The 26514-nt window shown below is 42.2% G+C and overlaps 1 protein-coding gene across 1 annotated transcript in view; it reads right to left on the bottom strand.

The window, feature by feature from the left end:
- Window positions 1-26514, bottom strand: part of MALRD1 (MAM and LDL receptor class A domain containing 1) — a 558112-nt gene that overhangs the window by 207384 nt on the left and 324214 nt on the right. The window contains exon 23 of the mRNA XM_082259425.1: window positions 23490-23670. Within this exon, the coding sequence (XP_082115551.1) occupies window positions 23490-23670 (181 nt within the window). The remainder of the gene's footprint in view (window positions 1-23489; window positions 23671-26514) is intronic.

The following is a 26514-nucleotide window of genomic DNA, read 5'->3' as shown; positions in this document are numbered from 1 at the left end:
CAGGTGTTGGACTCTCCTCAACATGCCTCCCACATTAAGCGGCACCTTGAGGAGTACTTCCAGCATAATGCGGGGTCGGTTTCTGATCCCACAGTAGTGTGGTGTGCCCACAAGGCTTTTATGAGGGGTATTCTTATAAAACTGTGTGCGCAACTTAAGAGGCAGAGGACGCGGCGCCTGGACAGGCTCCTGGCTGAGATCGCCCGTTTAGAACCCCTCAACAAATCTTCCCCATCCCCGCGTCTAGCCCAACAATTAAAGGACCATAGGTCCGCCTTGCGGGATCTCCTGGTGGACCAGCAGGACAAATATTTCCGAGCTCTCAAATTGTCACACTACTCGGCCGGTAACAAGGCTGGGAAGTTGCTGGCTAATAAGTTAAAAGCCAAACGACTCAAAAGTAAAATAGCATATCTCATAAACCCCACCAATAATACTAAAATCACGAACCCCCAAGAAATTGCTGACTCCTTTGCCAATTATTACGAATCTTTATACAATTTAAAACATGATCCAGATACCCCACAACCAACGGAGGCAATCATTTCTTCCTTTTTAGACTCTCTCAACCTACCGCTTCTCTCCACTTCTCAGCTACGGGACTTGAACGCCCCGATTTCGGCTGAGGAGGTGGAACGGGCAATCCGTACACTGCCGACGGGGAAATCTCCGGGACCGGATGGCCTCCCCAATCTATACTATAAAAAGTTTATCTCGACCCTCAGTCCACACCTAGCCAAGCTGTACGCGGCAGCTGTGTCCTCTGCCTCTATGCCTACTGAACTACTTCAAGCGTATGTTGTAACATTACCCAAGCCCGGTAAGGACCCTACCTCCCCTCCCAATTTTAGGCCAATATCGCTACTGAACACAGACGTGAAATTGTACGCAAAGGTTTTGGCCCTTAGACTTCACCCCATCCTACCGGATCTTATTAATTCGGATCAATCGGGCTTTATCAAAGGCCGCCAGGCCTCAGATGTGACCAGGAGGGTCATCGGGCTTGTGGACAGGGCTGGGTCCGGTCGGGTGCCTTCTCTGCTACTCTCATTGGACGCGGAGAAGGCATTCGACCGGGTCCACTGGATATATATGTCTAGAGTGTTGCAGAAATTTGGATTTCAGGGCTCCATACTACAGGCTATACTGGCGCTGTACTCCAACCCCTCGGCGAAGGTCTATACCTCCAATATGCTCTCTAGATCCTTTCCAATTACGAACGGGACGAGGCAGGGCTGCCCATTGTCACCCTCTATTTTTAATCTGCTCATTGAGCCTCTGGCAGAGGCTTTGAGGTCCTCCACGAACATTAGGGGTATCACCACCTCCTCTAGATCACATGTTGTCAGTTTATTTGCGGACGATGTCATTGTCCTCATGTCAGACCCTGAGAGGTCCCTGGCTGCCATGCATTCCCTGCTGCAGCGGTTTAGCTTAGTCTCTTACTACAAGGCCAACTTTGCGAAGTCTCTAATCTTGCCGCTTAGCCTACCCCAAAATCTGTGCCAAAAATTGAAGAGCTTATACCCTTATACATGGCAGCAAAACAGCATCCCGTATCTGGGAATTCACCTGACACCCAGGGTGGAACTGCTGGCTGAGGCAAATTTCCCGCCCCTCATTACAAAAATTGAGCAGGAATGTCGTAGAATCTCCACTTCTGAACTCACTTGGTCGGGCCGCCTTGCCTCGTTCAAGATGCTACTTTTACCCCAGATTTTATACATGTTTCGGACTCTGGTGATCCCGGTACCCCGAAAAATTTTGGCGTCACTACAGGCGGCACTCAAGTGCTTAGTATGGAGAGGCAAGAGACCTAGGAGTGCTCATTCATTCCTGATCAGGCGTTGGTCTGCAGGGGGAATGGGCATGATTGACATCAAGGACTACCTTGTGGCTACCCATTTGGCCCCATTGAGGCACTGGGTGGACCCAACGTTCCCAACGGTATGGAGCAACGTGGAGGCCGAGATCCGCTCTCCCCTCCCCCTGCGGATGATGCTTTTGGCGGATGTGTGGAGCCCCAGAACACTGAAAGAGCTCCCTGTCTCGGTCCGGGCTTCTCTTTTGGCCTGGCGTGAGTTCAGGGCGAACGCGCTCCAACCCTCCCTGATGACAAGGGTACCGGTTCCGATGGGGGTGTTGGAACTTGCTATCCCCCACACCTCTCTTCAACACTGGACTAGTAGAGGTATAGCCACCGTTGACCACATCTTGTCGGGAGAAAGTTTGAAATCATTTGCAAGCCTGCAGGAAGAATATTCGCTTCCACCCACCGAACACTACTTGTACCTCCGCATAGCTCACTTCCTTCGTTCCTTAGTTACGCCTCACATATATGTACCAACACAGGGTTGGAAGTTCCTAATGGGCGGCTTACGCTCGGTCAAGGGAACATCCCTCTTCTATAATTCCCTTCAACGCAAAGAGGAATATAGTAAAACAGTCCCCTTTCTGAAATGGGAAAAGGACCTGGATACCACGTTCACTGACAAGCAGTGGCAAGCAGCTTTTCGGTCCGTACGACAATCCTCGTCGTGCACTAACCACTGGGAATTGTCGCAAAAGATAAATTTGAGATGGTATCTTACACCGTATAGATTGTCTAAATTTATGACTAATTACTCGCCTCTATGCTGGAGGGGATGTGGTGAGGTGGCCCATATCACCCATGTGTTTTGGTCCTGTGGACACCTGAGGAGCTTCTGGAACAAATTGTTCTCCATAATCTCCAGTATTACTGGGGTGCTGACCCGCCCCTCTCCAGCATTGGCTATATTAAACATAGGGACTGAGGCCTTTCCTCTAGACTGCTGCAATGTGGTCACTCACATATTGCTGGCCTCCCGCATCCTCATAACTAGACAATGGAAATCAACGGTGGTTCCTAATGCCTCAGAGGCTATCGCGTTGGTAAAAACCAACTTTGCCTATGAAAAGCTGCTTGCCTACAAGTCGGGACGAGGTGTCAGGTTTGACAAAAATTGGTCCAGATGGACCTCTTGGGCATCGGACAAACACTGATTACATGTTTATATGATTGCTAGAACTCATTGGTGCTCTGCTGACCTACTGTTGTTTTTGTTACTTTTTATTATTATTTTTTGGTGTTTATTGTCATTGCAAGTCATACACTACCTTCAAATATAGGACTCTATCAAGTAGTCATGTCATATGGCAGAGGCCCTAGGTATGTTTGCCTGGAAGCCTCCAGGTTGTTGTACTCAAGCTCTCCTGGTGCCCCCCCCCCTCTTTTTGGTATGATGTTTGCCTAACTCTCTTCCTCTCCCCCTACTACCCCATTTCCACCCTCTCTCCCTCTCACTTCCGCTACTCGTATCTTTCCTCTATCTTCTATCTTCCCCTCTATCGCTTCTTGTCGTCTTCCCCCTTCCTCTCCCCCTACCCCTCACCTCAACCTCCCTCCCCGCTCCCTTCCCATCTCCCTCCCACTCCCCCTTCCTACTCTCTTCCTACGCCTCCTCCCCCCCTTCTTCTTCCTTTCCCTCCCTCTATTCCCTCCTCCATACCTGGTGACTCCTCGCTTCTTCTCGCCCCCTTGGCACCTACCACATCTTCCTCCCACTCTACCCTCCCCTTCCCATTTCCTCCTCCATTTCCTCCTCCCTCTAGTCAATCCCTTTTCCCCCCCTCTCCCTCCTCCCCTCTCCCCCTCCCCCCCCGCTCCTTCTTGCCCTCTCCCCCCTTTCTCTCACCCCTTCCTCAGCCCTCTTAGCCTCCCTTTCCATCCACCTCCACCACACTACTGTACGTATCCTCATCACATTGGTTTTCCCTATCTACCCTCCCTATTTAATAGTCTTCCTCAACTTTAGAGTCGCAAACGATGCTTAGTACAAGACCTATATTGTTTATATCATAAATTTGGACAGGGAGTAAGAGAATATGGACAGGGTACCGAGGGAGCTAATGAGATTTCACATATCTCTGAGTATCTAAATGTAGTTACATACACTGCCTTTGACCGTATTACGATGTTATTCGGTGATGATGTTATTCGGCTGTACGTTATTCTGTTGTATGCCAATATCACAATATCACTCTACTGTGTATACCATGATAGACTATGCAATGACTTTGGTTATGAATATGTTTGTTTGTATCTCCTAAAAATCAATAAAAATGTTTTCAATGGAAAAAAAAAAAAAAAAGAATAGCGCACACATGCAAATGAAATGACTATCAAATATGGAGACAATCCATAAATAAAAAATGGGGATTTGGTCCCACCATATGGCCATATCATGCTCAAGCCTACCACTACGTCAAAGTACCCCATTATCAGTGGGTCCTACACTATCCATAAAAAAAAGGATGAATCCAGCCTCTCTAACCCTTGGAGACAACACTCCTTGGTGGGAGAGATGTGCTAATGCACTACAAAGGACTCCTCCTATATCTACTTGATAGTGGACACTGATAGAGTACAGGTGTGTGTAGGGGGTGGGGTTTATTCGGTCTGACCAGACTTCTGAGGTTGAGCACCCCACCCCCCACACACACCTGTACTCTATCAGTGTCCACTATCAAGTAGATATAGGAGGAGTCCTTTGTAGTGCACAGTTGAACATCAAGAGAACATGAACTATGACACAGGGCAGGCGTCACTAAATGGCAGACCATGGTCTACTGTCCCATCCAGGCCCTCACCCATTTAGGAGCTGCTTCTTTCCCCCACCCCTGCCGCTGTCATTATCACAGCAGAGCAGAAATCAGGAGGCAGGACAATTCCTGAAAGTGGGAGGCACAGCAGTACTGAACGGAGGACAGGAGTGTGAGCTGCCGGGGTAAACTTTTCAAGATAACCAGCAGGTAATTGGTTGCTAGGATGCAGGGCAGTCCTAACAATCACTCACCAGCTTGTTAATATAAAAAGTTAACCCCAGGAGATTCCGCTCCTGCCCTCAGTCCACTACTGCTGTGCCTCCCGCCCTCAGTCCAGAATTGTCTTGCCTCCCACTCTCTGCTCTGTTGGAGAGTGAAGGGGGCAAAGGACATTACTGTGGGTAGTGCTGTGGGGGGGGGGGTTGTAATGTGAAGGAGGCAGTGCTGTGGAGGGGTGATTTAAAGGGGGGCAGTGCTGTGGGAGGCTTGTAAATGAAGGCAGTTCTGTGGGGGGGGGGGGGGGGTGCGGTTGATGTGAAGGGTCAGAGGACAGTACAGTGGGGGGGGGGTGTGAAGGGGGTAGAGGACACAACTTTGGGGGGGGGGGGGTGATTTGAAGTGGGGGCTGAGGACATTGCTGTGAATAACAGGTTTGTGTGATGTGAAGAAGGGGGTTCAGGAGCGCCTGAGATCACTACTATGAAGAGATGTGGAGGACTGTGATGAGCGGGGAACTGAGGACACTGATGTAAGGACAGGATTATGATATAAGAGGAGAGGCAAAGGATCTGAGTCATCACACAAAAATGTGATTCAAAAGAAAATGTTACTGATCGGACCTCTGTGAATTTTAATTCAATACTTAGGGACATAGGGTTTTCAATCAATAGAGTCAGCAAATAAGTGATTTGATAACCTGCACCACTAATATATATTCGGTGTAGTAACCCTTCAACAAAGGCATTCCTCCATTTACAATTAAAAATAAAATTTCATGTGTATATAACATGCAAACATTTTTTTTTAAAAGAGGTTGCAATTTTTTTTTCTCAAATAACTTTTTTTGTATTAAAAAGTAAGACAGGAACCTCTCTCAGTATCATTTGCCTCATCGAGTTGCACATTTTGTACACAGGAAGTGTAGTTTTCAGCAGTGTTCACTTAGAATACAAGGTCAGGCAGATGTCAGATGATGATTAAGACACTGGATGTTAGAAGGTATCTTCTCTCTGTTCATCAGATAGAGAGCAAGTCAAGCCAGCTTCAACTATTTAGACGTAATTCAACAACCTGAAGGTGAAATTAAATGAACAACGGTGGGATTGCTGCACCAATAATAAGCCCATTACTTGGGTGACCTTTGTGGTGACTGTGAAAGTCAGCTGGATTCGTTTGCTGAGTTTAAAGAAAAGCTACAGACAAAACATAAGTCAGTAATGAAACCCCTTACAAATAGCTACATTGCTGTGTCTGCATTTGTGATTTTGGATGCATTGTTTGGGAGAAAGCCAATCATCCACATCAAATCTCGGGCTTTTATACCTCAAGGGCCTGTCTGCAACATTAAGGATTGTTTATGACAAACCTTGCCATTACAGGCAAGGTGATCTGAGCCAAAAGTAGGAATTTCTCAATCCAAATGCTTGCTGAGAGTTAGAGGATTCGGTAAAGAGACTTGATGTTTTCCTTTAAAGTGAACCCTCACGTTGCCCATGCAAGGCAAAACAAGAGGACTACCTTAATGCTGCACCTACCTTCTTCATATACTTACCTCCACACCCCCTCCCCAATACTGCAATCTTCTATTGGAAGCCAAACCAAACAAAAGAATTACAGGCAACGCCATGAGGTACTAGATCATTTTAAAAGGAAGACTTTCCAATGTATCACAGGTATTAGCTATTTGTAGCACCCCTTAAGTTGATAAGCCAGTTCGTGTACTGGGGGCCTATGTACAGGAACATTATTGCTAGAGGAGATCTCCATTCCAAGAGCTGGCTACTCAATATGACCAAATCCCAAGTCCACTAGATACACATAGCTAATATAATCTCATCTTCTGTGATTGCCAACCTGGTTCCTCAGGGGTCTGCCAACTAGTCAGCCTTAAGGTCCCTGAGCTACTGGATGCATAGTGCAGATAAGAGACCTGTCTCTGCCAATATGCTGGCCAACCCAACTCAGTAGGGCATTACCACCTCTCATTGATTAATGTTCCATACAAGGTTCTCCAGATATAGACCACCCACCTTAAGAGGTTAGGAAGAGACTGACTCCATGTTTTTCTTTTTCTTGCTTTACTGAACAGGTATTTGAAGAGTAATCTTAATTGGTCATGCAGGGGGCTCTTCATTAATACACGAAGAGCACAGCATAACTTAGTTGAAATGTTGGATTAGTTGCATAAAGCTCCATCCCCTGTATACAACATCTCTAAAAAAAATTAGTTCTCCAGTTATCCTGGTGTAGCCCATTGAGGGATAGGGATATTTCTGGAATTCCCTCAAAGAGAAGGCCATACTCCGGTTTACTATATGGTCTCTGTTGGTGAGGCCCTTGCATTTCCATAAAAACCTAAATTAGGAACACCTGTTTTTTCTGTCTGCTCTCTGTGCTCCACCACCAACAACCCTCACCAACTTATTCCTACTCCCCTATTGATATACTGGTTTCATAAACTACAGCCCAATGAGGGGGCTTCATAAACTGTAGCCCGATGAGGGGGCTACAGAATGGTCCAACACACTGGTGAATAGACATGTGCGATTCGTCTCTTTCTGAATTGAAATTCAGACAAATTTTTCATCAATTGGAAATCCGGGCGTATCCAAATTCCGAAACACAAAAGTAACTGAATTAATTTGAACCAAATTGAATTCAATTTGGTTGTATTCACAAAAGTTGAATCTAATTTGAAAATAAATTAATTGAATTAAACTAAATTAATTCAGAAAACAAACTGAACTAAACAGGATTCTTGATCACCTATGGGAATAGGATTGTGTATATAGGATTGTCATTTTTCTTTTTTTTTTCCTTTTATGGGTTGAACTAGATGGACTTTTGTCTTTTCAACCAGACAAACTATGTATATGAACGAAATTAGTTAATTAACGAATCTAAACAAAACACATTTTTTTGTTCTGCACATGTCTGCTGGTGAGTTGAAAGCATGTGAGCTCAAATGTGGGGAGCTCCAACAAGTAACACATGAATCTCTGAATAATGTTGATTCTTAGAATCCTATTCTGTTGTTTTCTTTTACATATACTGTATAATCCCATTAAACATTTTCCCTCTCCCCCAAAGTCCAGATTTAGCTTCTCCACCAGTACAGAAACAAGGGGATAGATTTATCAAAGGAAATTCACTTGTTTTGCCCAAAGCTTAGTGAATGTGGTAAAGCTCAGCTGATTTCCATGATCCAATGTGCAAGCAAAAATTATTTATTTTTTTCATTTTCCTTTGGATATTCTTTACAAAGTGAAGATTCATCACATTTACTAAGTTCTGGGGAAAATGAGTTTGAGAACCAATGCTGCTGAATCTACGAGAAGATAGAGGTGGGAGAAGAGCTGCTGCAGATGGGCACAATCCTGGCTCAGGTGAGTGTCTAAGGGGGGACTGGGGAGCAACTTTTGAAAGTTTTTTCCCCCCTAATTCAGAGAATGTATTAGGGTTAAAAAAAAAGCTTTTTGCCTTTATAACCACTTTCAATGGCAAGATAACTCTCGCTGGCCACAGCCCTTTCAATGTGTATGCTTCATTACCAAGTACATACAATACATACAAAATATACTGTACATACAACATAAGGGCATTCAGAGTCCTCCTGTGCAGCATCTTTTTCGGTGAACATTTTCTTTTGTTGTGCTTGTACACTGATGAATCGTTATCTCTTCCTTCTCTGCTCTGTGCTTTCTCTGCTCCCTGGAGCTACTCTTGTCAGACGGTTCCTAATGGCTGCTTCTCACCGCATGTTCCTCTCTCTGCCTCTTATTAGATCAGTGCCCCCAAAGATTTCATTACTATTAGTCTTGTTCTTCTACACTTCCTTGGATTAACGACCCAAGGGAGAATAGATGGTGGTCTGGTTCAATAATGTACATGGTAAAAATACCTTTGCTGAAAAAACTTAGGAAGACGTACAAGTAGAATATTAAGAAGAATATTCTTGTAGGACATGTTGTTTAGTCTTTACACGTTCAGGATACCCTGGCTTTTTGAAGCATATGTTAAAGTGCCACAATTTTAAAAAAGGGAAGCTATAACACATTTTTGGCACCTACACAGTTTGGGATAACTTGGAGAAATTCTTCATGTGGTTTTCACAGTTTTACTTACTTCATGTTCTGCATGTTCATGAGAACATTTCATATACAGATGTTTAGCTTTCTCGTTCTTGTGTCTGCCTGTATGGCAGGCAAGCATCTTACTGAGATAAAAATTTAGAATACAGGAAAGGCAAACTAGAGATTGCATCTCTAGTTGACTTTTGCAGTCTTATCAGACTGGACTCCTGAGTGAGAGAAACAATAAACTGCACAAAAGCTACATCAATGCTAAACATCATGCGCATCAATTACATGTTAGTATGATTCCAGTCATGTACATAATATATGTAGTATTAAGCCTGTGTCCCTTTTGTTTTCTCTAAGGTGAATTCTATCCCCAGGTCTGGATTTTTCTCCAATAGGCATGCACCCACCTACGATTCCGCACTTCCTACCAATCTAAACAGTCATGGGTCACTTCTGCAAGCACTGCTTTCCTTTGGGCTCTTGCTGTGTTTCCAGGTGACTGCACTTCAACACACTCATTTTATGATATGCCCCCACTTCTCTCCTGTCGAGTCATCCCACCCCATTGGCTGCTTACTTCTGGACTCTAACTGTACAGCCTTGTCCCAATACTTTCTCATTCTGCTGCAGGTAACTGCTACACAGCTCAGTAGCCACTCTGCCATTCTACTACTGCTCTCACTCCCAGAGAAAATACTGTTTCCTACACATCTTCCCTGCCTACTCTATTGATCTCCTATGCATGCTCAGCTTATTGCTAACTGTGCACTGCTCCCATGCATCGATCTCTGGCATCTCTTAGACGCCGCCAGTTTACAAGTTATGCTTCTTTTACTCTCCAATTCACAGACTACTGCATACTCTGTCCACCCCTAATTATCTCTGCAACTCCTTCCTTAAAGTGGTAATAAACCCAAAGTAAACATGTATTATATTGCAGCTTACCATTTGTTAGATGTGATGGCTGCGTTCATTTTCTTTTTTTAGGCTTTCTACTATTTTCATCTGATGATCCAGCCAGTAATCTGTTTTTCAACAGAACAAGCTCTCCAGCAGAATTTGTCAGTTACTAAGATTACAGACATTTACCAATAACAGAGGTGCTTACAATGATCATCTTTTATTTATTTATGTAAAATCTTTATACCAAAAGGAAAAATAACTGTAACAGCTTATAAAGTATTAGCTGGAATTTGGCTTCAACTTGTTAGTTGATCTAAATCTGCACGTACATCTAACACTTCCAGAAAGACAATTGTGCTGTCCAAGTATGCCCCCTGTGCTCATTAATCCAGAGTGATGGCACTGTAATACGCTGTAACTCCTGACCAAATCACCAGGTAAAAGAGAGAAGAAAAAGCCGTAGAAAAGAAAACTGATGCTGCCACAACATCTAATAATTGGTAAGCTGCACTGTATTAAATTTTTGTTTTTTGATTTAATACCTCTTTACCATGCTCTCCTTTTTCCATTGCCACATCTTCTGAGGTTCACGTCTCCCTGCTCACTCCTTGGTTTTCATTACCTGCTCCTTTTACTACACTATCTCCCTACTGCCCATTGCCATCATCCTCCCCATTTTTGTGAATACCTTCTCCATTACTGATCTTCTCCTACTTACTAACAATCTTTCACCATCCTGAAACCCATACAGCTCCAGAACATGCCTCCATTTTCTCTGGTCCACTTTATCGTCCATATTCATCTCTGTCATCTCCATTGCCCTTGTTCTCTCATAGATGCCTCCAGCATTTTCTACCTCCAACACATGCATTCACCATTCCAATTCCCCTTCACACCCAGAAAAGCCTCCACTGTTCTCTGTCCCCTCTACCTTCACTACATGTGCTCAGCATCCCCAATCCCCTCCATTCTTGATACATGCCTCCAGCATCTCCTCCTCTAAATCTTGTGCCTACTCCCAAAATGACCCCGTTTATGAACGACACCTATTTGCTACTCTCATAGGTATGTTAAAGGATAAATCTAGGAGTTGAGAGTAAGAGCTGGGCTCAACCTCATGTTATTCTTCTTTTAACAACATTCTGTAAACATCTTGGGACTGAGGAGACCAGTTGCTGAAGTTTGGGAGAGGAATGTTGTCCTATTCTTGCCTGATATAGAATTCTAACTGCTCAACAGTTCTTATTCTTCATTGTTAAATTTTTCTTTTCAAGATGCACCAAATATTTTCCAGAAAGATCTGTACTGCAGGCAAGCCAGTAAATTAATCAGACTATTCTACTATAAAGCTATGCTGTTGCCATAGATACAGTATGCAGTCAGGGCCGGTGCTAGACTATTTTGCGCCCTAGGCAAGACCAGTTACTTGCGCCCCCCCCTCGTAAACAAAAAAAAAGACATACAGGTACGTGATTTTGTGCTGAAGGGCTGTCTTGTCGCATTAAATGTGCATGGGGCGGTCCGGAAGCAGATATATACAAAACCAGCAGTCTTTTAATATAATAATAATATCATATTATTTATTATATATAATATAATATGGGGATCACACAAGACTGCTGTTTTTGTATATATTATATTTTCGTGCTGATATAATATTGGGGAATGGCATACAAGACTGCTACTTATATAATTTACTGCTGATATCACACACTGATCCGTCCCCATCTCTTCTCTCGTTTTACCTAAGATCATCATTTTCTCTACTCTCTACGCTTAGGTGGGTTAAGTACCCACAAAGGGTGGATTATTCATTTTGCAAACCAAGGAGACTTTAGTTACTTTGTATGTCTGCCACTGCCCAATGTTCTTGTTTTAGCTTCTAACAGTGGGAATATTGTGGAGGGCTGGGGGTAGATTTTATCTATGTAGCTGCTTGTACCTGCTTGCAGTATGCATTGGGTTTGCCAATGCCAATGTTTCCCCACAATCCAGTATCCGATATATATTTGTCCATACTATAAATATCTACATGCCATAATACTAACTACAGGAAATTCAGAATATGACTGCAGAGTGTGTATACTATAAGCATATAATAATATATACTACAGCCACAGACATCCCCACTCATATACATCCACAGACACCCCCCCATATACAGCCACAGACATCCCCCCCATATACAGCCACAGACATCCCCCCCATATACAGCCACAGACATCCCCCCATATACAGCCACAGACACCCCCCATATACAGCCACAGACATCCCCCCCATATACAGCCACAGACATTCCCCCCATATACAGCTACAGACATCCCTCATATACAGCTAGAGACATCCTCCCCCATATACAGCCACAGACAACCCCCCCATATACAGCCACAGACACCCCCCCATATACAGCCACAGACATCTCCCCATATACAGCCACAGACACCCCCCCCCCCTATATACAGCCACAGACAGTCCTACTCCTTGGCAGAGATTCCAGAATTGAAGCAGAGAAAAGCCTGCACGCACACCTGTATAGCAGAGCACCACATGGGTTGTGACCAGTTCCTGTCCACTTCTTGTACTTCTCTGTACCATGTGACTCAACAGTCACATGGTCTGCTGACATTACCAGGATCCTTCTACTGGGCAGGAACTAGCTGCTACCAATCCAATTCATGCACAGACAGCGCTACCTGGACCGTGGGGCGTGCATACTGCACAGCAAGGCACAGTGAGTGACACTCACAGTCAGCACAGCACTAATTAGGCAGAGCCGCACCGGGCGCGGCTGTCGTCAGACCTGGCAAACTACATCTACATGATGATCCATCTGGGCCAGCCTGCACCTTCCAGGCTAGGCTAGGCTGGACAGCAGTGCGTCCCTAGGCGGCTGCCTAGTTTGCCTAGCGGGAGGGCCGGCCCTGTATGCAGTCTAATATTGTCCTGCTGAAATATGCAAGGCCTTCCCTGAAAAAGACATCGCCTGGATAGGAGCATATGTTGCTCCAAAATCTGGATATACTGTATCTTTGCAGAACTGATGGGGCCTTTCCAGATGTGCAAGCTGCCCATTTCGTACACAGAAATGCCCCTGATACCATCAGAGATGCAGGCTTTTGAACTGAGCTCTGATAACAAGCCGGAAGTTTTCTCTCCTCTTTAGTCCGGAGGATGCGATGCCCATGGTTGTCAAAAAACAATGTCAAATTTCCGGCTTGTGTAGGTGAAAAGCTAAAGCAGTCCTTACTCCTGAGTTTAGCCTTTTCTCCTTCAGAGAATGTCTTGCCTTTATGATGCATAAAACTTTTCTGATAATAGCACCCGGTTTGCCATTTTGAGCATGCAGAATCACAAATCAAAGCTTGATGAATTGGTCCCGTTTTAGAAAAATTAGAATTAAAAAGACAATAATCTTACCGTAAAATGATTGTGGAAAGGTAGGATGGGGATTAATTATATAAGGTAGGGCTAAAATTAGAATGTTCCTTTCAAGAACAACTCTTAGCAACAAGCAAAATAAATCAGTTTAAGTAGAACTATATGGCATATTTAAAAAAAAATCACCAGATTAGGACATATACTTTATAAAGTAAACTGTATCTTTCTATATGCTGTAACTTCTTCTTTATATAATTAAACTCTAGTGATCTAGCGGTTGAGGCTTATTCTGACAGGTTGACATTGGTAGCTGTTGTCACCCAGTGCAACTGCTATAGCCATTAGGGCTACAGGGCTGTGAGTTTAGGTACGTTGAGGAACAGGGTTATCAGCATTGTCAGCCTTCTTGATACTTATCAATGCAGGGTATGCCCAGCTTTTCTCCCAACCTCAACTCCAGGTGTGGTAATTGTGAACTCATCACCTGCAAAGAAGAGTGAGTGTGCCTGCTTAGCGTCTAGAAAAACATCTGGACCCCTCCTGCTGGCTCTGGCAATGTGAGAAAACCTCTTTTAAAAGATCATTTCCCAGCATCATGTTGAAGATATGTAAAAAGATAAAATGTTGCTTGTATATACAGAGTAAACAGGCAAAAAATTTGGGGGAGGATACCCATGTATTTCCAAAGCTGCTGCAGCTATGAACCAAAAGACATGTATATTAAAAAAGAATAGCGCGCAAATGCAAAAGAAATTACTACCAAATCTGAAGAGAGTCCATAAATAAAAATGGGGGTTTGGTCCCACCATATGGCCATATCGTGCTCAAGCCCACTACTGCGTCAAAGTACCCCATTATTAGGGATGATCGAACGGTTCGGGTCCACCATCGGTTCGGCCCGAACATTGGGTGTTCGAGGTTCGGCCGAATTTAGAACTTTTTGCCCAAAAAGTTCGGAATTCGGCAACCAGAACCGCCCAAAATGCAATGCTTCAGGAAATGGGCTTTAAAAGCCCGTGATTGGACCAGAACCATTAGCAAAAGCCAATTGAGGGGGCAGGAGAATGCTAGGAATGTGATTGGAGTGACTAGGGGGTCCCTAGACCAATCATTAGTGAATACGCCCCCCAGTATATAAGATCGCCCCCGCCATATTCCCAGCATTGTTATACTGGACATGGAAGAGAGTGGAAGCAGTTCTGTTAATTTTACTTTAAAAGTGTCATTTAGCTATTTTTAGTGTGAGGAAAGGGATATCTAGTGTAGTAAGAGTGCTCCTTTACACTTAAGTTAGCTTCAAAAATTTAGTTTCTGTAGGGAAAGTGTTAAGTGTCAGGGGACCGTAGTGTAGTGTAGGGTTAACTGGCAGTGACTGCTATGGCAGGGTGACAAAACCCTTCCATAGCAGGGTGACCGCTATAGAGAAATGATAATTTCTCTGAGTTGCTTCGGGACAGGCATGTGGCTTCTCACCAGCAAGCATTTTTTATGCTGCAGGGGCTGCCACTGCCAGTGCTTTTTTGAGGACATGTTTGATGTCAGACATGACATCTGAATATGTGTATAGGGGGAATATATAGACATATATGTCTGAATATATACCCCTAGACATATATAGGTGTGATAGTAGCAGAAATAAATGCTTGCGCTAATGAAATCATTTACAGTAATATATTTCTGCTACTATCACACCTATATATGTCTAGGGGTATATATTCAGACATATATTCCTATATATACCCCCTATACACATGTTCAGATGTTTTGCCTGCCTCAAAAGAACCCCAAAAAATGCCAAAAAAACGCTAGCGTCAAAAAAAAAAGATGCCCAGGTGTGTTTTTGCTGGCATTTTTTGGGGGGGTTTGGAGGCAGGCAAAACATCAGAACTTGTGCACAGTACCACTATACACAAGTTCAGATGTTTTGCCTGCCTCAAAAGAACCCCAAAAAATGCCAAAAAAAACGCTAGCGTCAAAAAAAAATGCCCAGGTGTGTTTTTGCTGGCATTTTTTGGGGGGTTTTGGAGGCAGGCAAAACATCAGAACTTGTGCACAGTACTACTATACACAAGTTCAGATGTTTTTCCTGACTGCAAAGAACCCAAAAAAATGCCTGCTATTAAACCGGCAAGGTGTTACAGCAGAGAAGCCATATTCCTGTGCTTAAAGTTTTCTAATACAAACGATCGTTTTTTTTCTGGTTCTGGACATGCTACAGACCTGAAACTTCACATGTACACTTTTTAGACCCCCCAGATACTAAATCCAAAGTAAAAATCAAAAAATCTCTTTTTTTTTTTTTTTAATTTTTCAATAATTGGCTTTTTTATCAAAAATGACAATTTTTAAGAACTTTTTTTTGTGTGATTTTGTGTCTGGGGGGTCTAAAAGGTGTACCTGTGAAGTTTCAGCTCTGTAGCATGTCCAGAACCAGAAAAAAAGATCATATAGGTGTTAAAGTTAAAGGAGGGTCCCGACCCACATCCCTGTTCTACTGAAAAATTATCTTTTTTTTTTTTCATGGTTCTGGACATGCTACAGAGCTGAAACTTCACATGCACACATTTTAGACCCCCCCAGATACTAAATCCAAAGTAAAAATCAAAAAAATCTCTTTTTTTTTTTTTTTTTTTAATTTTTCAATAATTGGCTTTTTTTATCAAAAATGACAATTTTTAACCACTTAAGCCCCGGAGGATTTGGCTGCTAAAGGACCAGGGTTTTTTTTGCGATTTTTTACTGCGTGACTTTAACGGACAATTGCGCGGTCGTGCGACGCTGTACCTAAACGAATTTGACGTCCTTTTTTTCCCACAAACAGAGCTTTCTTTTGGTGGTATTTGATCACCTGTGCGATTTTTTGATCACGCGCTATAAACAAAAAAAGAGCGTAAATTTTGCAAAAATAACAATATTTTTCACATTTTTTTATATGAAATTCCCGAAAAAAAAAAGTAAAAATCAAAATTTTTTAACATTTTTCGGCCAATTTGTTTTATGCTACCTATGTTTGGTAAAAAAAATCGCAAAAAGCGTATTTTGATTGGTTTGCGCAAAAGTTATCGCGTTTACTAACAAAGGGAAAGATTTCTGTCATTTTTGGTGTTTTTTTTTTTAACGCGTAATGGCGGCGATCTGCGATTTTTTTTGCGGTACTGCGACATTGCGGCGGACAGATCGGACCCTTGACTGACATTTTTGACACTTTTGGGGTTACCAGTGACATTACTGCAGTAATCAGTGCTATACATATGCACTGTTACTGCAAAAATGACACTGGCAGGGAAGGGGTTAACTTTATTGGACAGGGAGGGGTTAAGTGTGTCCTAGGGGCGTGCTTCTAACTGTGTAGGGACATTCCTATTGGTGTAAAAGCAAAGATCCACCGTTCTACATAGTAGAACGGACAGATCTTCACTTTTACACAGGGAGAACTGACAGGCAGCTTGTTTACACAAGCTGCTCTGTCTTTCTCCCTTCACAGGAGCGATCGCAGTGTGACTGGCGGACATCGAGTCCGCCGGTCACACGCACTGACTTGCCTGTGAACGAGCCGCGGCGGGCGCGCGCCTCGGCGGGCGCGCGCCCGCCCGCGATAGGCTCGCAAGTCAGTGACAGGCGAGTGACGTACCGATACGTCACTCTGCCTGGCCGGGGCTGACCGCCGCAGTATATAGTCATGCGGCGGTCGGCAACCGGTTAAGAACTTTTTTTTGTGTGATTAATAGTTAATGGGGCATGACCCAGAACCCTAGGCACTTTTTAGGGGCATTTGTTGGGTTTTAGGGCTTAAAAATTGTGTTTTTTGATTACAGAAGTTCGGGTCCCATTGATTTCAATGGGGTTCTGAAATCCGGGCCGAACTTTCGTGAAGTTCGGGTGTTCTGGTCGAACCGAACTTCAAAAGTTCGATCATCCCTACCCATTATCAGTGGGTCCTACACTATCCATGAAAAAGAGATGAATCCAGCCTTTCTAACCCTTGGAGATAATACTCCTTGCTGGAAGAGATGTGAAAATGCACTACAGGGGACTCCTCCTATATCCACTTGATGGTGGACACTGATTGAACCAGACTATCGAGGTTGAGCAGCCCTCCCCACTCCCCACACACACCTGTACTCAATCAGTGTCCACCATCAAGTGGATATAGGACGAGTCCCCTGTAGTGCATATGGATAGTGTAGGACCCACTGATAATGGGGTACTTTGACGCAGTAGTGGGCTTGAGCACGATATGGCCATATGGTGGGACCAAACCCCCATTTTTATTTATGGACTCTCTTCAGATTTGGTAGTAATTTCTTTTGCATTTGCGCGCTATTCTTTTTTAATATACATTGTATATACAGAGGGTGGAGGAAAAGTCGGTACAGTGGCTAACTGGTTAGCACTTCCACCGGGCAGCACTAGGGTCATCGGTTTGAATCCCAACCATGGCACTAACTGCCTGGAGTTTGTATGTTCTCCCTGTGCCTGTGTGAGTTTCCTCTCACTCCAAAGAAATTCTGGTAGTTTAATTGGCTCCTGTTTAAGTTGGCCCTAGTATGTGTATGTATGAATGTGAGTTAGGGACCTTAGATTGTAAGCTCCTTGAGGCAGGGACTGATGTGAATGTACAATATATATGTAAAGTGCTGTATAAATTGTTGGTGCTATATAAGTAACTAATACAATAAAAATTTGCCAAAAAAAAAAAAAAAGATAGCACTAATTTTTATAGTCTATCTGAGAAACACTGCAACTTAGCTAAATTCAAGGACATCCCCTCATTTTACCTTTAGGCTAAGTCTTGCAGCATATCTTTTAGTTCTTGGTGAGACTTCACCCTTTCATTACATGAGCTTGTTCTGTCCAAGTTCTTACCCTCTCTCCCAGAGATTGCATGGAAACCACAGTGGTTAAATCTAGAAGTATCTATCCTTCACCTTTTGCAGCCTCAGGGGCTGGAGATCCTGGAACATTCCAACCATGCTCAATCAGATATGCTCTTACCTTATATGATTTTGTATTTTAATTCCTTGGCAAGGAAGGGGCACATATCTAGAGTCAACCCATATGGTAGTTGTGCCCAAAGAAGGGAAAGACCCTACACTGCCAGAACAATAGGCCAATCTCTTTGGAAAATCTAGCTATTAAGTTCCTTGCAAAGATTTTGGCTGATAGAATTAAAACATATTTGTCAGCAATAATACGCAAAGACCAAGTAGGTTTTATACCGGGTAGAGAAAGTAGAAATAATTCTCAAAAAGCAATCTCCCTTATTAACCACTTTGGTGACCGCGCATTAGCAAAATGACGGCTACAGTGCATTCGGGCAGGTCTGGGAGGGCATCATAAGAAATCCTCCTGTGATCGCACTCCCTGCTCGCCTGCTGTGCGCCCGCTGTGGTGCACTCTGTGATCGCTGTGTCCTTTAGATACAGCTGATTACAGATCAGGGTAAAGAGCCAATCACAGTGGCTCTTTACCATGTGACCAGCTGTGTCTAATCATAGCTAATAACGATGTAAACACACTTGCTGTTTATCAGCATTCCTTTCGTCACGCTGTCACAGGGTGAGAAGAGGATTGAGCCGGTAACTGGCCAGTGTGAAAGGGGACATCTGCACTGATAATCTAAGTCCTTCGGCTCCCTGTGTTCCCTCTTGCTCATTTGCCGGGAACACAGAGAGCCGAAGGATTTAGATTATTGTGAAAGCTGGACACATAGCAGGACAGCTATTTTCCTGGGTTCCAGCTGTCCCCACCCAGCCCAATTTGAGGCTGGTCAGCACACAATACCAAAGCTGTATATCTGAGACTCTGTTCAGTTTCAGAGTCTTTGTCATCATTTTCAAACGGCACCCCTGATGTTCGGCTGAAGCACCCTGATTACTTGTTTTTAATATTTGGGCAAGCTATTTGTTCGAAATCACCACAGTGGATTATACCACTCTCTAAGGGCACCCCTGAGGAAGGAGTATTACTGACACTCCAAAATGCGTCAGGTACTCACCCTGGGGCCATGTGGTCACTATCCATGTGTTAAATGTGATGTATTACACAGCTTGCCAATTTTTTAACTTTCTGTATTAAATTTTCTAATACATTTTTTGAAACTTTATTTGTGTATATGTTATAAACCAAGTGCCTATAAAGTCCCACCCATAGGGGGATTTCTCTTTTTGCTATATATTTGGGATGTGGCACCTTTGGGAACATACAACATGAGCACAATTTGCTTATATGTACATTTAACTTTTCTGGCCTCTTGCTACCTGTACCAACTTTTTTGGAATGTGTAGCTCTCATGAAATTCAAAATGAGCCAATATTTGGCATGACATTTCAAAATGTCTCACTTTCAAAATTTGATATGTTATCTATATTATATTGTGAACAAAATATAAGTTTATGAGATTTGTAAATTAGTTCATTCCTTTTTTACTCACATTTTGTACTGTGTCCCAACTTTTTTGGAATCGGGTTTGTATATATATATATATATATATATATATATATATATATAAAATATATATATATATATATATAAATATATATATATATATATATATATATAAAAAAAAATATATATATATATATATATATATATATATATATATATATATATATATATGTATACACAGACATACTCACACCACTGCTCGCCTGCACATTTCTCCTCTCTGGATGAGTAGATCTCTGAAGTTTTCTGTTTTCTCCACCCTCATCCAGCCCCCTCCAGCTCTGCAGCGATCATTGGCTTTCCTATGACTTATCCCTCCCTCCCTTCCTAGCAAACTCTCATGAGAGTGAGAGAGAGAGCTGTCACTAGCCTGGGCTAGTGACCAGGTAAGAAAGAGGAAGTGGGCTAAAAAAAAATGTTTTGCTATCCAAAGAAAAAAAAAAAAAAAAAAACAAAGTAACGTATTTAATAGATGAAAAGATGAAAAAATTACTGAAGAGCTGCTTCAAGAGAAGCTTAGGTAATTTTGTGTTCTTTTTATTTGTACTCTTTCCACTTTTTGGGTATTTATTTGATATGTTTGTACTGTCTCATCTTTTTTTTTATTTTACTTTTATTTTCCACTGCTTCTACTGCTCATATATTTGACTGAGATTTTGTGAGAAAAAAAACTTTAAATTTTGCTCATTTCTAATGGTGAGATGTCTGTGCGTGTTTGTGCCAGTTATGATGTAACTCTTTTTTTCCTAGTTGGATATTTTATATATAGATAATGCAACAGAAGGAAAAGACATGAGCATGCTTTTTGTAGAAGTGAGCAAAAGAACGTTAAATAGCTGGAAGCCCTATTGAGATAGAAAAAGTCAAAGGTGACTGGGTCCATCAGATTCAACTTATAACTGAAATATCATGATTTAATTAACTGACCCTTTTATTCCCCTGTTGAACTAGAATGTATCTTTAAACCTTTACTTTGACATCACTGATGCAGAGGACAAGGGATGGTTATCAGCATGGAGTAATAGATACATCTCCTCCTAGAAGAAAGTTGAGTTCTGTTTGCCAGTCTGGAGATGTTGCTTCCTTGTCAAGACAAGGTCACATCAAGGCAAGTTCAGAGGAAGATGATGGATGGCGGCAGATACCAGACAACGGGGTGTATGTGCCATGTCAAGCTATACGCCTTACAGACACAAATACAAACATGCCGGGTGGCCTTACTAATCAATTTAGAGTGTTTTTGCATTCCAGGCTCTGTGTCTTCTGTCACATAACCGCTTTGAACATCATCAGTTGACGTGACGCACGCTGAATCGCCAAGCACTAGGAAATCTGAACCTTGTACTTTCCAGATCTGGTCAGCGGTAAATCAAGTGTGCAGAATATTAAACATCAAAGTCTAATATCCCTCCAAGCGGCAATCAATGCTGACACAAATAGGATCATTTAATTTACTGAAGGAGGTGCTACATTTTATCAATGAGTGACTTGCCTGCACAAGTGGCATCTAGAAGCCATTTTTAAAGTCAGACTTAATCAAAATAAATAAATAACCAGAATAAACAGAATATCTTATGTATTAGAACAGTGTTTCGCAACCTTTTTACAGTCTTGAGGCACCCCATTCTAAAATGTAAAAAATGAAGCTAATAGTTTTACAAAACACAGCAACATTCACACACATTGGACACCCAACCCGAGATGTGATTTATTCTTACAAAAAGCAAATACACACTGGTACTGAGTAGTATTCCAATGCCTTTCTTCTCCTTCAATTTCTCTCCTTCACTCAGCTAATGTGACATCAGAGCTGACAGAGAGGGGCAAACAAGGATGGTGTGCAAGCGCCCAACATCTTCCTTATCAACTAATAGTTGATAGGATTCTGTTGGCTAGCAGCTTAGTTTTGGGCAATTTTTAGGCATTTTGCCAAGGCACCCCTGAAGAAACCTGAAGGCACCTTGGTTGAAAAAGAGAATAGAAATATCTGGAAGCCATAGGACTGGTATTTTGTTATATAGAGTTTTAACTTTTTAAATACTTTTAAATAAACAGATTTACTTACCAAATGTATTTTTACAACCCGGAGTCTTGTATCACAACCCAAAGCCTTGTTTCACAGTCCAAAGCCTTGTCTGACAACCCAGAATAAATTACAAATGAATTGATGCTGGGCTGCTGATTACAACAAATAGCAATAACCTAGCAATAAACACCGTGGGAAAAAGAAAATTGGTGAACACAATAAAGCTATAGATAAGTAATCAATGGCAAATGGTTCATGTAAACACAAAAAGCAGTGCATATAATGATATAAAAAGAAAATATAAAAACTAGTGATTGACCGATACCGTTTTTTATTGTCGACACCGATATTTTGGTCATCGCACATTACATTTTTTTTTTTTTCACAGGTACTGTTGTGGAGGGATCTGGGGGTTTAAAAAGACCCCAAACCCCTCCTCTGCAGTTAAAAGCATTCAAAACGCCAAGTTTGGCTGTTCTGAATGCTGTAATTTTTTTGAATTTGGTGCAGAGAACCGGGAAGTGATGTCATGACATCACTTCCGGGTTTTTACATGGAGACCCGATAAGAGCCGAATGCGGCTTTTATCGGGTCTTCTCTTCGGCGGCCGTGCAGCATGGTTGCGGGAGGGACAGGAGACACGGGCGAGCCGCGGAAGGCGGTGGGAGGGGGGGACGTCCCCTCCCGCTCCTTGTAATGACAGCTGAGTGGCTTCTCAGCTGCATCGGTTGTCATTACAAGACAGTCGACCGTCAGCTATGGACGCCGGTACCGGGGTGATGCCTCTAGCAGACGGCATCACTCCGGTACAAGCACTTTCCCAAAATATCGGCAATATCGGTAACCTCAGGCCTCGATTCCGATATATCGGGGAAAATGCATATCGGCCCCTGATATATCTTCTTTGCCGATACTCGGTCGATCCCTAATAAAAACCCTCCAAAGATGTTACCGCCCCAAATGAAACATGCAGCAAAAATAGAATAACCAAAAGTGTGTACAAATGTATAGCAATAAAATGCAATAGTGCAAATACAATCTCAAACTAATAAAGCAATTTCATAGTAATAAAGCAAGTGTCTGTTATAAAAAGTTCAAATGTATAGATGGTGGTACTTCAAGACCAACATCCATGCTCCATATAACACAACGTGACTGTGACTGTGGTTGAGTAGGAATTGAGTTCAATAGGGTAGCCTTTTTCGAACAGGGTGCCCAGGCACCCTGGAGTGACTTCATATTTCTTCAGGGGTGCCTTGGAAAAATGCCTACAATTCCTCAAAATTGTATACAAGCCAGTGGGTGGATTAAGCCAGCCTTTTAGTTACATAAAGCCATGTGTTTTCATTGTGCATCATTGCAACCTTCAAGCCCCTGGCTTCCGAACAACCTGCCGCTCTCTGTCAGCACTAGTTTCCCATTTGCCAAATAAGGGAGGGAAATTGAGGGAAAAGAGAAACATTGGAACACTAGTCAGTAACAGTGAGCAAAGGTGTATTTTCTTTGGAAGAATAAACCACCTCTAACATTGTATGTTCTACACGTGTGAATGTTGCTACAGTAAACTATTAGTTTAGATTTTTACATTTTAGAATGGGGTGCCCCAAGATTGTGCATAATTGTAAAGGGCACCTTGCTCAAAAAAAAGTTGAGAAACACTGGATTAGGGTATAAATTAAGGGAGTATGCCCATGCAAAGCTACCAACCCAGAAGTCATGTGCACACAATAAATTTCCAAAATGGAAATGAATGTCATTCTGCAGGTAGTTTGAATGCTCAAGGGAGCATGCTTTGAACTGTTACACACCTGGTGAGCAGTTGGTAAACTCAATGTCGTCAATGGCTGCTCCTCCACCAAAATTTCTTGTTCGTACTCCTTCAAAAATAACTTCAAAGTGTCTGAGCTTCCCAAGATGAATTTTTACTTCATTCCACTCGGCATCTTGGTTCTCCGACTCACCCCAAACATTTTTCAGGCTAGTTTCTGTCTAAATAGAAGCCAAAATCAATGTTACATCATACCTGTAATTTAGTATAAAACAAAAAGCTGTTAAAGGGGAGGTTAAGGGAGGAAGATGCTGTACTGAAATCTTGCAGTGATTTACATGTTGCAGTAGTTTGAAACTTCCATGGCATCAGTATATAAGTAAGGAGCAATGCTCATTTGTTACTTAACATCTTGGAATATCATAAAGCTGGCAACATACAGGGAGATTTTGCTTTTGATCTGTCAGATTAACCAATATATCAATAGCGGTGAAGAATATTTGTTCCTCCATATATATATATATGGATAGATAGATAGATAGATAGATAGATAGATAGATAGATAGATAGATAGATAGATAGATAGATAGATAGATAGATAGATAGATAGATAGATAGATAGATAGATAGATAGATAGATAGATAGATAGATAGATAGATAGATAGATAGATAGATAGATAGATAGATAGATAGATAGATAGATAGATAGACAGACATTATATTACCAAAAGTATTGGAACGCCTGCCTTTACACATACATGAATTTTAATGGATTCAATATTGAGTTGGCCTACCCTTTGCAGCTATAACAGCTTCAACTCTACTGGGAAGGCTGTCCACAAGGTTTAGGAGTGTGTCTAAGGGAATGTTTGACCATATCATTGACTCTTTACCGAGATCGGGGTCGCGCCGTGTCCTAGCAACACGGCGCGGTCACGTTCGCCGATCCGCGTGCCCCCTGTGGGCGCGGTAGAGAGGCTGTTCTGGTGCGCCATCATATGACGGCGTCCCAGAACAATAGCTACACCGCTCCACTGTCATTTGACGGCTGGTGGGTAGCAAGTGGTTAAACATCCTTCCACCCATCCCAGTGTTGCCAGCTGTCCTCCTTTAAAACCCCTATAACGTAGCTGTGGTGTGTTTCAGTGGTACATTTTTTCGTTTCTTTGTTAATTGTGAAGATGAAGCTTGGATTCATTCCAAACGTGACAAATTTAGTGTCAAGCAAAAAAAAAGCAAAGATGAAAATTGATTGTCACAGATGAAATCACTTATGTCATCCAGTATATTATAACATGTATAATACACCCTGTGTTTAAAAGAGGAATTACATTGGCCCAAAGTCAATGTACATAATTCAGTATTGACTTTATGGTTTCTTTCTATCTACTATTAAGGCTCCATGCACACTGGGCTTAAAAAAATGGAAGTTACCTTGGCAGTAAAAAAACGTTTATGTAGAGCATTTTTGGAAACAAGTTTAATCATATTTAGGAGTGTTTAGTGTTTTTTTCTGCCAGAATCCAATCAAAAAAGCAAACCAAAAGGGTATTTTTTCCTGCCCTTAAACGCTGAGCTTAAAATATGCCTCAAATCATCCTGATGTGCATGGACACAAAGGATAACATTGAGCTGCTTCTACAGGAAAAAAACAAAGTTCCATGGAGCCTAATAGTGAGGTAGATGGAGAATTTTCGATTTCCAAAAAATTCTGCAAAAATCATGAAATTTTAACAAAAATGTATTATTTTGGGAGAATGCATTGGACCAAGTGAACCTTCGGTCATTTTTTCATCTTTTCATCTGTTAAATCTTCTGCCCTTCTTGTTTTACCTTTGGAAAAAAACTTTTTTTTTCTGCCTGTAAATACCTTATACAGCCGACTTCCTCTTTCTTGTCTGGTCATTAGCCTAGGCTAATGTCAATATGCAGTATGTCTCTCCCTCTAACTCGCGAGGTTGCCAGCAAGAGGGAGGGGCAGGAAAGTGAAAGAGGAATGAGTCACAGGAGAGCCAAAGAGAGCTGCAGGGGGCTGGATGAGGGTGGAAGTAGGAGGAGACTGCAGCGATCCATGTGTATTCATTGAGAGAGGAGAAATGTGCAGGCAAGCAGTGGCGTGAGCGTGTCTGTCTGTATATATGTGTATGTATACAGTGTATGTTTATGTGTGTGTGTCTGTATATATGTGTGTGTCTATGTAAATCCAGAAATGGAAGAGGAAGCCGCTTCAGTTGCCCACAGTTAAAATGGCTGGAGGGATATTTCTGCAGCATTTTTGGTAAGTACAGAATCACAGTAAATATAAAATAATATGCAAAGTGGTTGGAGGGAAGCTTCAGAATGAAAAATATGTTTTTACTACAAATTATGAGGAGACTGCAGTTGCTCTTTAAGGTGGTTTTTATTGGTTTTGCAGTCAGCTTTTAATGATTCCTAAGGGCTACAGAATCTTATTTTAACTATCCTGGACCTGTTCTTGAGCCACAAAAAAGGATTTTTGTTATCTTCATTATATTACATTTTTTCCACAGAAAGACATGCAGGGTCCTCCTCTTTGGATCTTCCCCAAGCAGCAGGTGGTCCTTAATGATTTAGATAGCAGTACTGACATTAAGATGTCAACATCGCAGATAACAGGTCCTTGTTATAATTCTACATGGAACACATTTGGATCCATCATAGATGCAAAAATGTTTACATATATATATATATATATATATATATATATATATATATATATATATATATACTGTATATATATATATATATATATTCATTAATACAATTACAGGTATTAGGTGGTTACACTTTGTACCTTGTGGCAAGGCATACACCAGTCCCAATCTTTGGAACAGTATACTCTCAAAAATGTACGAGTTATATAGTCTTTTTTATCATTAAAGCAGTAGTAAACCGCAACCATTAAAAAAAAAAAAAAAAAAAAAAACAGGGGCGTGGTTTGCCGGCGCTCAAGATGGACGCTTGAGCCGAAAGCTCCGCTGGCTGAGGAGACTAAAGGAACGACTACAGGTCCCATCCGCAGCCCATCCACGGCCATCTAGCC

This window comes from Pelophylax lessonae (genome assembly GCF_965119305.1).
Source record: "Pelophylax lessonae genome assembly, chromosome: 5".
In the NCBI taxonomy this organism is placed as follows: domain Eukaryota; kingdom Metazoa; phylum Chordata; class Amphibia; order Anura; family Ranidae; genus Pelophylax; species Pelophylax lessonae.
This window is presented reverse-complemented; position numbering and strand designations above follow the sequence as displayed.